The following is an 11,552-nucleotide window of genomic DNA, read 5'->3' as shown; positions in this document are numbered from 1 at the left end:
GCATGTGGCCTGTGGAGAGCAGGTCTCCCTTAGTGTTTGGGGAATGAATGAGGACAGGTCACTGTCCACCATGTGACTTGGCAGCATTCTCAGGAAGCGGCACCCCGAAGGGCTTGGGGGAAGGGGTGGTCAGAGACGGTGTGTGTGTGTGTGTGTGTGCGGGGGTGGGGGGTCCTTGAGGACCACTCAGTTCCTGAGGCTGAAGAATTGATTCTGGAAGGAAGGGAGGCAGAGTGATCCTGGAACCCCGAGTCCAGTCCTGACTCTGGCCACGGTTGACTTCTGGAGTCATTTCATGGGGTCCCGGCCAGGAGCCAGGGTAACACTGAAGATTTTTGGGGCTTCTTGAGCTTTGTGAGTTGCCTCCCCCCTGGTGAGTTGGTGCCCGTTTGTCCCTGGTGGTGCCGATGGACAGAAGAGAACAGACAGACCGCTGCTGTACAAGGTCTTTTTCTTTGTCGCCGTGGTTGATTTTGTACATCTCAGCATTTGCATCATACAAAGGGGGGAGCAACAGCCATGGCTTTTGGTCAGGTTCAGGGGGGCTGAGGGGGTGCTCCTCCCCTCCCCCCAGGCACTGACACATTGAAAGGAAGCAGAGCAACAGTGACACAGCACAAATGTGGGAAAGGTTCCCCTATGTGAGCAGGATGGTCGATCTCACCTGGGTCTCACTAGGACTCCCTGCTCCCACCCAGGGCCAGCACGAGCACCTCCCATTCTCTCCCCAATGAAGAGCGTGGGGTGACAGGAGTGGGACTGGAGCAGGGGACATTTGGGGGGAGGCATGTCCTCAGGCCTGGGAGCCCAGGCTGACCCCAGCCTCCCTGTGCGGTCAAGGGCCTGCGGAACACTAGAGGATGGAGCAGGTGGACAGTGGGGGTGGGCAACCCTGCCAGCTGGGTGCCAGGGCTCTAGGGCTGGGGGGTCCACCCCATTGTACTCTAGCTACAAGCCTGTGGGGTGGCTGCTTTGCCCACCAGCTGTCCCCCTGACAGGGGCCCTGGGCTGCAACACTTCTGTCGCTCTCCCGTCCTCTCTTTTACATACACCTGGAATGGCGTATCGACTTCCTGATTCCATCTGCAGGAGTACCCCGCACAGCTTTGCAGTTAAGGATACCTTCCGGGAGCTTCTGGACTTGCAGTGGAGGACGTCCATGTTGGGAGATCCTGACCTGTCACCGTCCCCAGCACAGGGCAATCTGCAGCCGCCTTTTTCCTTCTCTCTGGCAGCGCCTCCCAGGCACAGAGCCTTCCCCAAGAGGTCGCATGCCCACCTCACCTGGTGCACGTCCCTTGCACCTCATTGTTTTCTCACCCACCTACAAATGATTGCTCCTTCCTATTTTCCTATCTGGGGGTTCTCTCCCTTGTGTGTATGTGTGCTGAATTCCAAGGCCTCTCCTCCCCTAAGTCTGTCACATGCACATTGCCCCATTTGTGTGTGCACACTCATTTCCCTCCCATCCAGTGGGTTGATACACACCTCACCTCCCAGGCGACCCTGTGAGCATCCTGACCCTCCTAGAGCACCCCTCATGCATTCTGTGCACTACCAACGTGCTGCATGCAGACATGCTCTCTGGGCCACGCATCAGCTGTTCTCCACAGCCAGGTCTGCACCAGCAATGATCGTCACTGTGTTCCCTTGGGCCTAAGAGTGATCACTTGGCAGTGGTCAGAGCCAGGTGTGTGCCAGGCAGAAATTCTCCCCCCTACCCACCCCCAGGAAGACCTCAAGTCCTGCTGTCCCGGAGCAGAATAGAGGGGTCTGGGACATGAACCTAGACTAAGCAGCCATCCTGGAGGGCAGGCATCAGAGTGGGGCTGAAAAGCCCCGATCCCACTCTGGGAGTCCAGAGGGACTGCCCTGTGGAGACCACCAGGGCAGCCCTCTGAGGGTCTGGGGTCCCTCTGGCCCAGGCGGGATATCTGGTTTGACTGGGTTCTCTTGCTCATCTGAAGCAGCCTGTGCCTTGGTCTCTGCTACCCATCTGGTACTCTCTGTATCCTGGCATCACCATCAAGGTTTGAAGGCCCCTGTCAAGTGGCAGGGGGAGGGGACCTCTCTGAATACTTGTGTCCAAGTGGGGCTCATGCACAGGGGCTGGGGAGGCCTGTGGCCCCTGGACTTGGCCCTGCCTGTCTCTGGCCCAGGACCCCAGGGTTCTTGAGAATGACCATCCTGCCCAGGATAACAGACACAAACGGACAAGCAGACAACAGGGGTGCAAGGTGGCTCCCCATCACAGACACGGGCACAGACACAGACAGAGCCCCCCTGGGGGGCTGGAGACAGGAGCACAAGGTGGGGGCGGGGCTGCAGGGAGGAAGGTAAGTCCAGGGAGCTGGAGCTGCCGAGGCCCTGCTCCCCAAAGAAGGGACAGACCAGGGGACTTTTCTGGTTCCCTAAACATATGGATTGTTTTGTCTCGTCTTTAAAGTATTGCAGTCTAACTGATATGGCTTTAACTATTGGAAACGGACAGAGAAGACACATGTCTGTCTCTGAAATAAAAGCAGAATCCACTAAAATGGAAAACCTGCAGAATGCAAACTGGGGCCAATGGGAACAGGGGCTTCAGGGGCAGGCAAGTCGCCCCCTCCCTGGCCCCTGCTTTGGGGATAGGCCCTGGTGGGGGCCCAGCATGGCTTCCTGGGGCACTGCCTGGGTCTGTCGCAGTGGGATTCTGAGGACCTCAGGCAGGAACCCCCCAAGGGTGGGAGGACTCTAGGCCAAGGACAAGGTCTCCTGTTGGAGGTGGTCAACCGTGACCAATAGTCTCAGGGCTGGGAGGGGGCATCTTACCCACATTCTTTCTCCCCAGGCACACATCCATGCACGCAACTATCTTTTCAGGCCCCCAAACGTGCACACAACAGCCTTCAAATATCTCATAGTTCTCTCAAACACATGCTTCCACCACACCTAACACCTAACACACACCCATCACTCCAATACACATGCTGTTTTGAAAACACATGCATACACAAGCTAACATATGCAGTCCCAAAACACATGAGATGGATAGCACACACATATGGTACAATTTCAGCTCAAATACACACCTCAATCAGGCACACATAGACAAGACTAAATATGCAATCTGTGACGCACAGATATGACTGCCACACACACAATCTCAAGACACACACACACTCTAACCCTGCACATACGCATAAGATCTCTGGACACACAATCTCTGACGCAGTCTCTGCCACTATCAAGCACACATGGATACAGTTTCCTCCCTCATTTGACCCTTCTTCCCCCACCATTCCCACACAACTGACCGAGTGGAAAGCCTTGATAATTTGAGTGGGAGACAAACACCAGTCCCCGACATCCCAGAGGAGAGTTTGTCCTTGGCCAATGAGATGAAGGGAGGGAAGCCTTCATCAAGTGGGAATTGGTTTCTCACTGAAGGCTTGGGGCTTTGGCCAGGAAGGGTCCTCCTGGGGATCGTGGGCCCTGGAAGTGCATGGACAGGACACGGTGGGGAAAGGGGTGGATAGGAATGGGGGCAGCATGGCCACACCAGTTGGGGAGTTCCCCATGGCATAGACCATCGCTGCCCGATGGCTCCAAGTGTTTTCTGGGGGCCTGAGCAGCCCCTTGACTGAGCAAGCTGGGCCCAGCCTGGCAGTGGGGGCCCAGGACCTAAGTGGGGTGGGGGTGAGCAACAAGGGGTCTCCCTACCTGGGTTCCTCCATAAATGAGCTAAAGTCCACAAATGATCCATTTGGAGGGACCAGCTTGGCAGGGGCCATGTCTCTCCAGGTGGGGGCTGGGGGAGGGGATGCTCCTGGGCTGGGTATCACCAAGGAGAGGGAAGAAGGAGAGTCCCAGCCTCCTGCCCAGATCCCAGCCTGGTCAGACCCAGGGTCTCTCACTCTGGGCCTTCCCCTGACTCCCTTCCCCAGAGCCAGGCCACTCAGTGCCCCTGCCCTGACCTGGGGGCCCGCTGAGGGTCAGAGGCCAAAGGTCGGCATGCTGGGCAGGGCTGGAATGTGTCATTACTTTGGCTGGCTGGGGACAGTGGTCCTCCTGGCAGTGGGGAGCATGAAGGAATGTATGGGGGTCACCATACTAGCATGACCTTAGGCTTCCCGAGGGGGCCCCACAGTACCTTTGGCCTTGGGTTCAACACCCCCCTCACCCCCACTGGAGAAAGACTGTCTTCCCTTTTTCAAGCTACTTGGGAGTCGGGTGCAGGTGGATGCCCTGGAGTGAAAGGAGGTGTGAGGGGGAGCTGAGGGGGAGGAGCCCCTGGCCAGGGAATGGGGGCAGAGGCCAACTGAGGTTTTCCCCTTCAGAATTGAGGCTTAACCAAAGAAAAAGAAAAGAACCAAAAAGAAGTAGTAACAGGTGGAGTGGGCTGGGGCAGGAGGCCTGGTTACTTCTTGAACATGTCCTGCAGCGGCCCTGGCAGGTATTTGAGCACCGTGTCCAGGATGCTCTCCTCTTCCTCCTCCTCCTCGTCCCCGCAGCCGGCAGGGATGGCCTTCTTGGGCCGGGTCAGGCTCCCCTCGCAGGGCTGCTCCAGGGCCGCTTTTTCCTCCGCCTCCTTCTCCTCCTTCTTCTTTAGCCCATACTGGGGAGGGGGAGGGCAGAGACGAGCATGAAGCCAGGTGGGCAAGTAGACAGTGGGGTCTCATGGTCGTGCAGCCCTGGCTGAGGTGGCCAGGAGAACTTCCCGAGCCTCAGTCCTCTCATCGGTAAAGTGGGGATAAGGATGTTTCCCTGTAGGATGGTGCCTAGTCCTCAATGGGTGAGACCATGCGTGGAGTTTCCTTTAAAATTAACACCTGCCCATCAGAACTTGCTGCTGTGTTGAAATCCTCAAAGGTCTGAACACGGGGTGTTTGCTCATATATTTTGAGCCAAATTTTGGTGATGAAACCTGACTTGAACCAATGGAAGACTACTTCTAGCCTTGATTTCTTGCCCGGCACTAACAGACATGCACGGGACCGTCTGGCATAGGGTAGCAGCCCCAGACCCCCCGGGAGTGACACCTAACAGCGCAAGGTGCTTAGGACGCTGTGGTATTTTTTCAAACATTCCCAAATTCAGAGCTGCACTCATTTTTGGTCCCAAGGATCTGCAGTGCGAGATGGTGGACCGTAGCAGGGTCCACCCTCTTGGAGTACCTACTGCACGCATTCTCTTACTTAATCCCTAAAAGGATCCCTTGAGGGAGGTGTCCTTGTGACACCCATTTTGCTGATGAGAAGAATGAGGCTCAAAGAGAGCTAAGGCGAAGGTGAGAGCTGGGATTCAGGATTTCGCGGAACCGGTTTTACCCGCTTGTGGTCCTCCCCAGGGCGGGCGGGCGGGCGGAGCTGACCTTGTCTCGGATCTGCTGCCGGACCTTCTCCCGCTCGGCCTCCATGCGCGCGTGCTTGGCCTTGCGCTCCTCCTCCTGCTGCCGCAGTGCCTCCTGCCGCTCCTCCTCCTTCTTCTGTGCGTCAGGGTCCTTCTCCTCCTCTCCCCCCAGCATCTTCCCCATGTCCTTGGTGGCCCCTACGGGGAAGGGGTGGGAGGAAGGGGGCGGGATCAGCTAGGGGTCAGGGCGGGGGAGAGAGGGGCCGGGCGAGCCGAGGCACCCTCCCTGCAGGGTCCGACCCGCTGAGGGCATGTGGCGGGGCGCTGGACCTCACCTCCAAGGGCCTGCTTCATGACGAAGTCCATGCCGCTGGCTCTGGTTAGCGTGTCCTAGCCCACGGCAGAATTTGCATGCAGCGCTGCTGGCTGGCCTGGCTCAAGAAGATGTCACAACCTGCAAAAGAGAATTGGGAGTCAGACGGGAGAGGCCTCTTCACAGGCAGGGCGGTGAAGCTAGACAGACAGCAGCCTCAACCTGGTTCAGACACCAGGCACCTGTAGCTCTGAGGTCAAGACCCAATGCCCTGGTAGAGGGAAAAGGAGATGGAAGAGAACGATTTACTGGGCAGACACGAAGGTGCTGCCAAAAAGCGTTTTGAAAGCTGTTTGATTCCTATTTTAAATCCTTCATCTTGACCCTATTGTTCAGATTTGATTGAAGTGAGGAGCATTGGAAAAAGCCTGAAACTTGGAGTCAGGCAGAGCTGGGCTCCAATGCCACAGTTATTTCCTTATTTGCCATGGGAACTTCAGCAAGACACTTAACCTGCTCGAGTCCCCAGTTTCCTCCTCTCTAAGAGAGAAATGGCAATGCCTTTTCCCAGGGCTCCCACGGAGATTGGAGAGGGCCCGGCCCGGACCACAGTATCATCCCATCAAAAGACCAGCCTGTGTTATGGCCTCAGCCAGTCGGAGGCAACTGAGCAAATGAGAACAGCCAGCTTGATTAAACGGATCCTGACTTTCGAAATTAGACAAATGGAAAATAAGTTATTTTTATTGTAGCGTACATGTAATTTTTATGTTTTGTAGCTTAATATCGATTTGTATTTTGAATTACACATGGGACTGTTGGAGACATTATCATCTTCTGGGAGCTGAGGGCTTTTAAACCACCTAGCACGGGCCTTGCAGGCACTCGGCAAATATTAGTACCCTACCCCTCTTGCTAAATCACCAACTTTCAGTTTTTATTGTATTTTTTATCGTTATGTTTTTTGCCTTAGAAGTGTTCTCCAAATAAAATCTTAATGGGAATCTCAATATAAAAAATATGCGAAAGTGGAACTCTTCCAGTGGTAGTGCGGCGGGAGGAAGAGCTTCCCCTTGGTCCTCCTTACCCTCTTCCCTACATCCCTAAGAAGCTGAAGCCCAGTGCTCTAACTTGGGATTTTCTTTGTATTTCGACCATTCAGTTCCACTGGTTCTTTAACAGACACAGATCTCTTCCAGTGCAGAGGAGACATCTGTGAGCTATCCAACGTGTGAAGTAGCTTCATGGCAAGCTGAGGCCAGGCCTGCTCCCCAAGGCCTTTTGTCCCACATAGCCTTGCAAGGAAGAAAAAGGGGTCCTGGGAAAACATGGCAGATATTGCAACCTGGCAGAGTTCAGGGTCACTGGTTGTTCTTTGATAGGTTTTCTTCATTTCTCTCAAGATGAGAAGTCATATCGGTAGACTGAGATCATTTCATGATATGGGGCCCAAGAGCTTATTGACGTGATCAGGCCATCTCATCTGATAGGTTGTTTAGGGAAGAGAAAGTCATGATGTAGCAGGAAAAAAAAAAAAAAAAAAAAGCAAAGCGAAAAAACAACCCAGGAGCTTTGGCATCAGACACACCTGGTTCAAAATCCAAGCACCTAGACTTACTTACTGGCTGCGGGTCCCTGGGCAAGCTTCAGTTCGCTCTCTGCAAAATGGGGGAGAGTATTAAGGCCTCCCTTTTATGGATGTTTGAAGGAGAATGAATGATACCGCTCAAGTGCCTGGGTGTCACAGGAACTCATAAAACATCAGCCGTTGCTGACTACGTGTTTGTGGAACAAGCCAAAAAAGAACAGGCTTTTCATGTTTTCTAAGAAATGTAGGAGAGCCCACCGCCTGACCCAGAATTCTGAGTTTGAGGGTTGCTCAGCTCAGTCGAGATGTTTTCGTTTAAGACATTGTGAAAAGACTTCATTTCTAGGAACAGGAAATGAACAATTTAATAATCAAGTGATTTTAGAAATTCTTAGGTTCCTACTCTGTGTTTACACAGAGCTCAAGGAATTACCAGGTGGCGGTGGGAGATGCAGGGCTCTAATTTGAGATGTTCCAAATTGGTGGGCAGGGCACCCAGGCTTTAGTCGCAGCCTCACCCTAAGTTGCTGGGTGATGCTGACACGTCTCTCTCCTGGACCAGACGATCTTCCAGGCCCTTCCTCCAGTGTCTCTGCTGAAGCAGTCTGCAGCATTTGAACTGCTGACAACCCCACTGTACCCTCAGATCTCCTTCTCTCTTGGTTTTGTGACTCAGCTATATCCTGTCCCTGCTTCCCCTTACTGTTTCCTCTCCTCTCCTCTTTTCTCCTCTTCTCTTCCTTTGCCTTTTCTGACTTCTCTTCTTCCTCCTGTCTCTTACATAGGCCTTTTCCCCATGACTCTGACCTCAGCCCCTGCCTCTTTTTTCTTTCTAAACTTTCTCTGGGATAATTCATCCATTCTAGGGGCTTTAATGACCACTGACACTGATGACACCTAGACCTCTGTATTCACTCACCCAGCAAGTATTAATTGAGCACCTACTATATGCCAGTCAATGTGTTAGGCACTGGGGATGTACAGGAAACAGGACAGACAAAGCCTTGCCCTCATGGAGATTACATTCTGAGGTATGTATGTGTGTGTGAGTGCGGGGATATATGCACACATGTGTAGAGAAATAGGCAATAAATAAGTTAAAAAACACATTGACCTTCTCCTGGATACCCCTTCCTGGATGTCCGTGAGCACCGCTCAAACTCAACATGCCATTTCTGTATCACGAAACTATCACCTTCTCCGGCCACCTCTGCTTGCATGCGTGCATTCATCAGACCTTGCTTACTACTGCCACCCCTCCCCCAGTTTGCAAAGTAACTCTACTCGCCACTGAGTCTTCCAAATGCTCACATCCCTGTGCTCTAAGTAGCTCCTCTTCAGCCTGTTGGGATTCTTTATCTGAAACTCCTGATCTGCCCAAAAATCCTGCTGCCCCCATCCCAGCATGGACCTCTGAGGTGTTAAGCAGTCTCCCGTTCGCTCTGTCTGTGCTCCCCTAACCAACTCTCCTTTTCTCAAGGCCCAAACTACTAATGCCTCCTCCCTCTCAGCAGGTGACTTTCCCCCTACTTCATGGGCAAAGCATAAGGGGTATGAGCTCTGAGGTTAGGCATGCCCAACTCAGATCTTGAATCTGCCACTTTTTAAACTGTGCAATAGTGAGTAATTGACCTAACTTCGTTGATACTTGATCTTCTCTATAAAATGAGAATTATAATGCCACTTTGAAATTTTAGAACTACTCTATGGGATGTGTTTGTACATGCTGAGTGCTCAGTAAGTGGTGGCTGTAATAATCAAAACAATTAATGTCAGTGAATGGGAGCTCCCATAACCTCCCCTCCTAGCTCTTGAGGAAAAAGCCCTCTCCTTTAGGATGAAGCCAATTCATGCGCTTGTGCCCTGGGTTCCCTCTCTTTATACCTCATCACTCCCTCTTCCTCATGTCTTCCATCTCCTCTCCATAGGTTGCTTTTATTCCCTCCCTTCTCTAACTCCTTCCCTAAATTCTGCATTTCCCTTAATGCCAACCCTCTCACTTTGTGCTGAAGTGGTGTCCGCCTGGCATCTCCACGTCTTCACCTCCCAGTCAAGCTCTACCTCTCTGTGAGACCACAGCTCTGCTGCCTCCCTATGAGTCCTGAAACTGCCATAATCAGTCGCCAGAAACCTTCCCATTGCCAGATCCACGAGGGTCCTTCTCCATCTCTCTGCTGAATCACAGGCAGCTGCTGACTCCCTCCCCCAACCTTTGTCAGCCTTTTGGAATCTCCTCCTGAATTCCATGACACAGCACTCTTGTGGTCTTCATCCTACTTCTCAGTTAGGTCTTCTCTCTCTTCTTTGCTGACTCCTTTTCTTTCCTTTAAAGCAAAGATGTTCTCCAAACAAATTCCCCTCCTGCCACTCCCACTGCTCCTCTGTCTCCCTTGGGAATCTCATCTACTCCTATAGGTTTAGTGCACTTCTTTAGCCACAGATACCTCCCTCTTGCTTCCTCCCCTCCCCCAGACCTGCACATTTAACTCCCTGCTGGATGTTGTCACATGGATCATCTCATTCTATCTGTCCAAAGATCATCTTACCCTGGCTTTCCCCACACACCCATATTTTCCTCTAGCATGCTTTGCTCCAATCACCTCAACTGATTCCTCATTCACCCATTATTTATTCACTCACTTGCTCATACTACAAATATTCCTTGAGTACCTACTTTCTGCCAGACACTGTTTGGGTGGGCTGTGGCAGGGAACAAGGGAGTCCCAGCATGTGGTCTCACAGCATTCAGTTGGGCTGGGGAGGTAGAAGCTGGATAACAGATCACACAGGGAATTGGTGAGTACGATTGGGATGGGAGAGCCGAGGGAGAAGTCCAGACACCGCAGCTCTGCAATGCTGCCTGCATCCCCACCCTCCACTCTCCAACTGCTGCTAATGCCTTGGTTCAGGGCCTAGAGATTCTGGATTTGTCTGTAACCTCTAATTGTCTCTCCCCCAGCTCTCATCTACCCTCCACATGGCCGTCCAATTAATCTTTGTAAAGGGCAGATTTGCTCATGCATACACACCCTGCAATGGCTCCCCATGGCCTTGTTAAACTGATGCGAGTCCTTGTGCTGACCTTCAAGGCCTGCACAGCCTGGCATCCTTCTTCCTTGCTGCTCGTGTGCCACCTCTTGCACAGGGCTCTGCTTCAGCACATATTTCCCAACAGGTACTCTTTCTGAAAATATCTGGGCATTTGTGCATGCTATTCCCACAGCCTTGGAAACTCTTACCCTCATCTCTGCCAGTTCAAATCCTGGCTCCATCACTTACTAAGTAAACTTGAGCAAGTGACTCAATGTTTTCTCATCTGTGAAATGGAGACAGCAACACCTATTTCCAAGGCTTGTAGTGAGCACTGAATGAGGGGATGCAAATAAAGTGCTCAGCCCAGTGTTGGCACAGAGTAGGTGCTCCGTACACATTATTTAACATCATCACTGTCATCATTAACATCATCGTCAGTGCTGATTTTCAAAGATCCTTTTCAAATAGCCCTCCCTTCATCCAATTGCCCATATCTCCTTGGTGAGATGTAAGGGCATCTTCCCCTTTGGAGACCCGTGGCACTTTCTAGGGCAGCATTGCCTGCCTGCAGCACATGCTCTCTCTGTCTGTCTTTCCCTTCCTGGTCACTCTGAGCTCCTCTCAGGACAGGACCAGTATCTTGTTCATTTCTTCTGTCGCCAGAATATGCTACATCTCCTGGTACATGGTAGATCCTGAGGACATGTGTGCTGGGTTGAATTTAACATGTCAACGAGTGCATGAGGGTGTATGCGTTGAAAGTATAACACCGTGTGTGAAACTCTGGATGTAGACACCGTATGAGTGCGCGCGTGTGTGCAGGCGTGTGTGTGGATGTTTTGCCACATGCCTGCAGGAATGCTGAGGTCCAGCAGGTTGCCGGCAGTTGAGGATTTTGGCCGAGCCGCCAGGAGGCGCTCCTTAGCGGTTCTGCGGGAAGCCTTGGTCTATCCCTGCGCGGGAAGGAGGGTGGGGGCGGGTGGGGGTGGGTGGGGGTGGGAGTGGGTGGGGGATGCTGCGTTGGGGGGGGGGGGGCGGGAGGCTAGGGAGGGGGGTTGCTGTACAGGTTTCCGTGCCTTTAGCGCTCTGGGGACCCAAGGCACGCCTTCAGCTTCCCCTCTCCGACTCCCTCCGAGCCCGTCCCGGCCCAAAGGCAGCGGAGGCACTGGCTGGGACTCGACCATCTGAGTCGCAGGAGGCTTTCGGGACTGGGCCCCGCCGTCTGAGAAGCCGACTCGGGCACCTGCAGTGGTTGTCCTTGTGGCTGTTTTTCTGGTTTTTTTTTTT

At 53.0% G+C, this 11,552-nt stretch overlaps 1 protein-coding gene across 3 annotated transcripts in view; it reads right to left on the bottom strand.

The window, feature by feature from the left end:
- Positions 1-434: 434 nt before the first annotated feature.
- The window catches only part of CPLX2 (complexin 2), an 87,863-nt gene continuing 76,745 nt past the window's right edge, over positions 435-11,552 (bottom strand). For all 3 annotated transcript variants that reach the window (XM_017518534.1, XM_017518535.1, XM_017518533.1), the window contains 3 exons: positions 5,667-5,785; positions 5,354-5,529; positions 435-4,597 (listed from right to left, as the gene is read on the bottom strand). In XM_017518534.1, coding sequence (XP_017374023.1) covers positions 4,400-4,597; positions 5,354-5,529; positions 5,667-5,697 — 405 coding nt within the window. In that variant the 5' untranslated portion in view covers positions 5,698-5,785 and the 3' untranslated portion in view covers positions 435-4,399. The remainder of the gene's footprint in view (positions 4,598-5,353; positions 5,530-5,666; positions 5,786-11,552) is intronic.

This window comes from Cebus imitator, unplaced genomic scaffold, assembly GCF_001604975.1.
Source record: "Cebus imitator isolate Cc_AM_T3 unplaced genomic scaffold, Cebus_imitator-1.0 Scaffold684, whole genome shotgun sequence".
In the NCBI taxonomy this organism is placed as follows: Eukaryota; Metazoa; Chordata; class Mammalia; order Primates; family Cebidae; genus Cebus; species Cebus imitator.
This window is presented reverse-complemented; position numbering and strand designations above follow the sequence as displayed.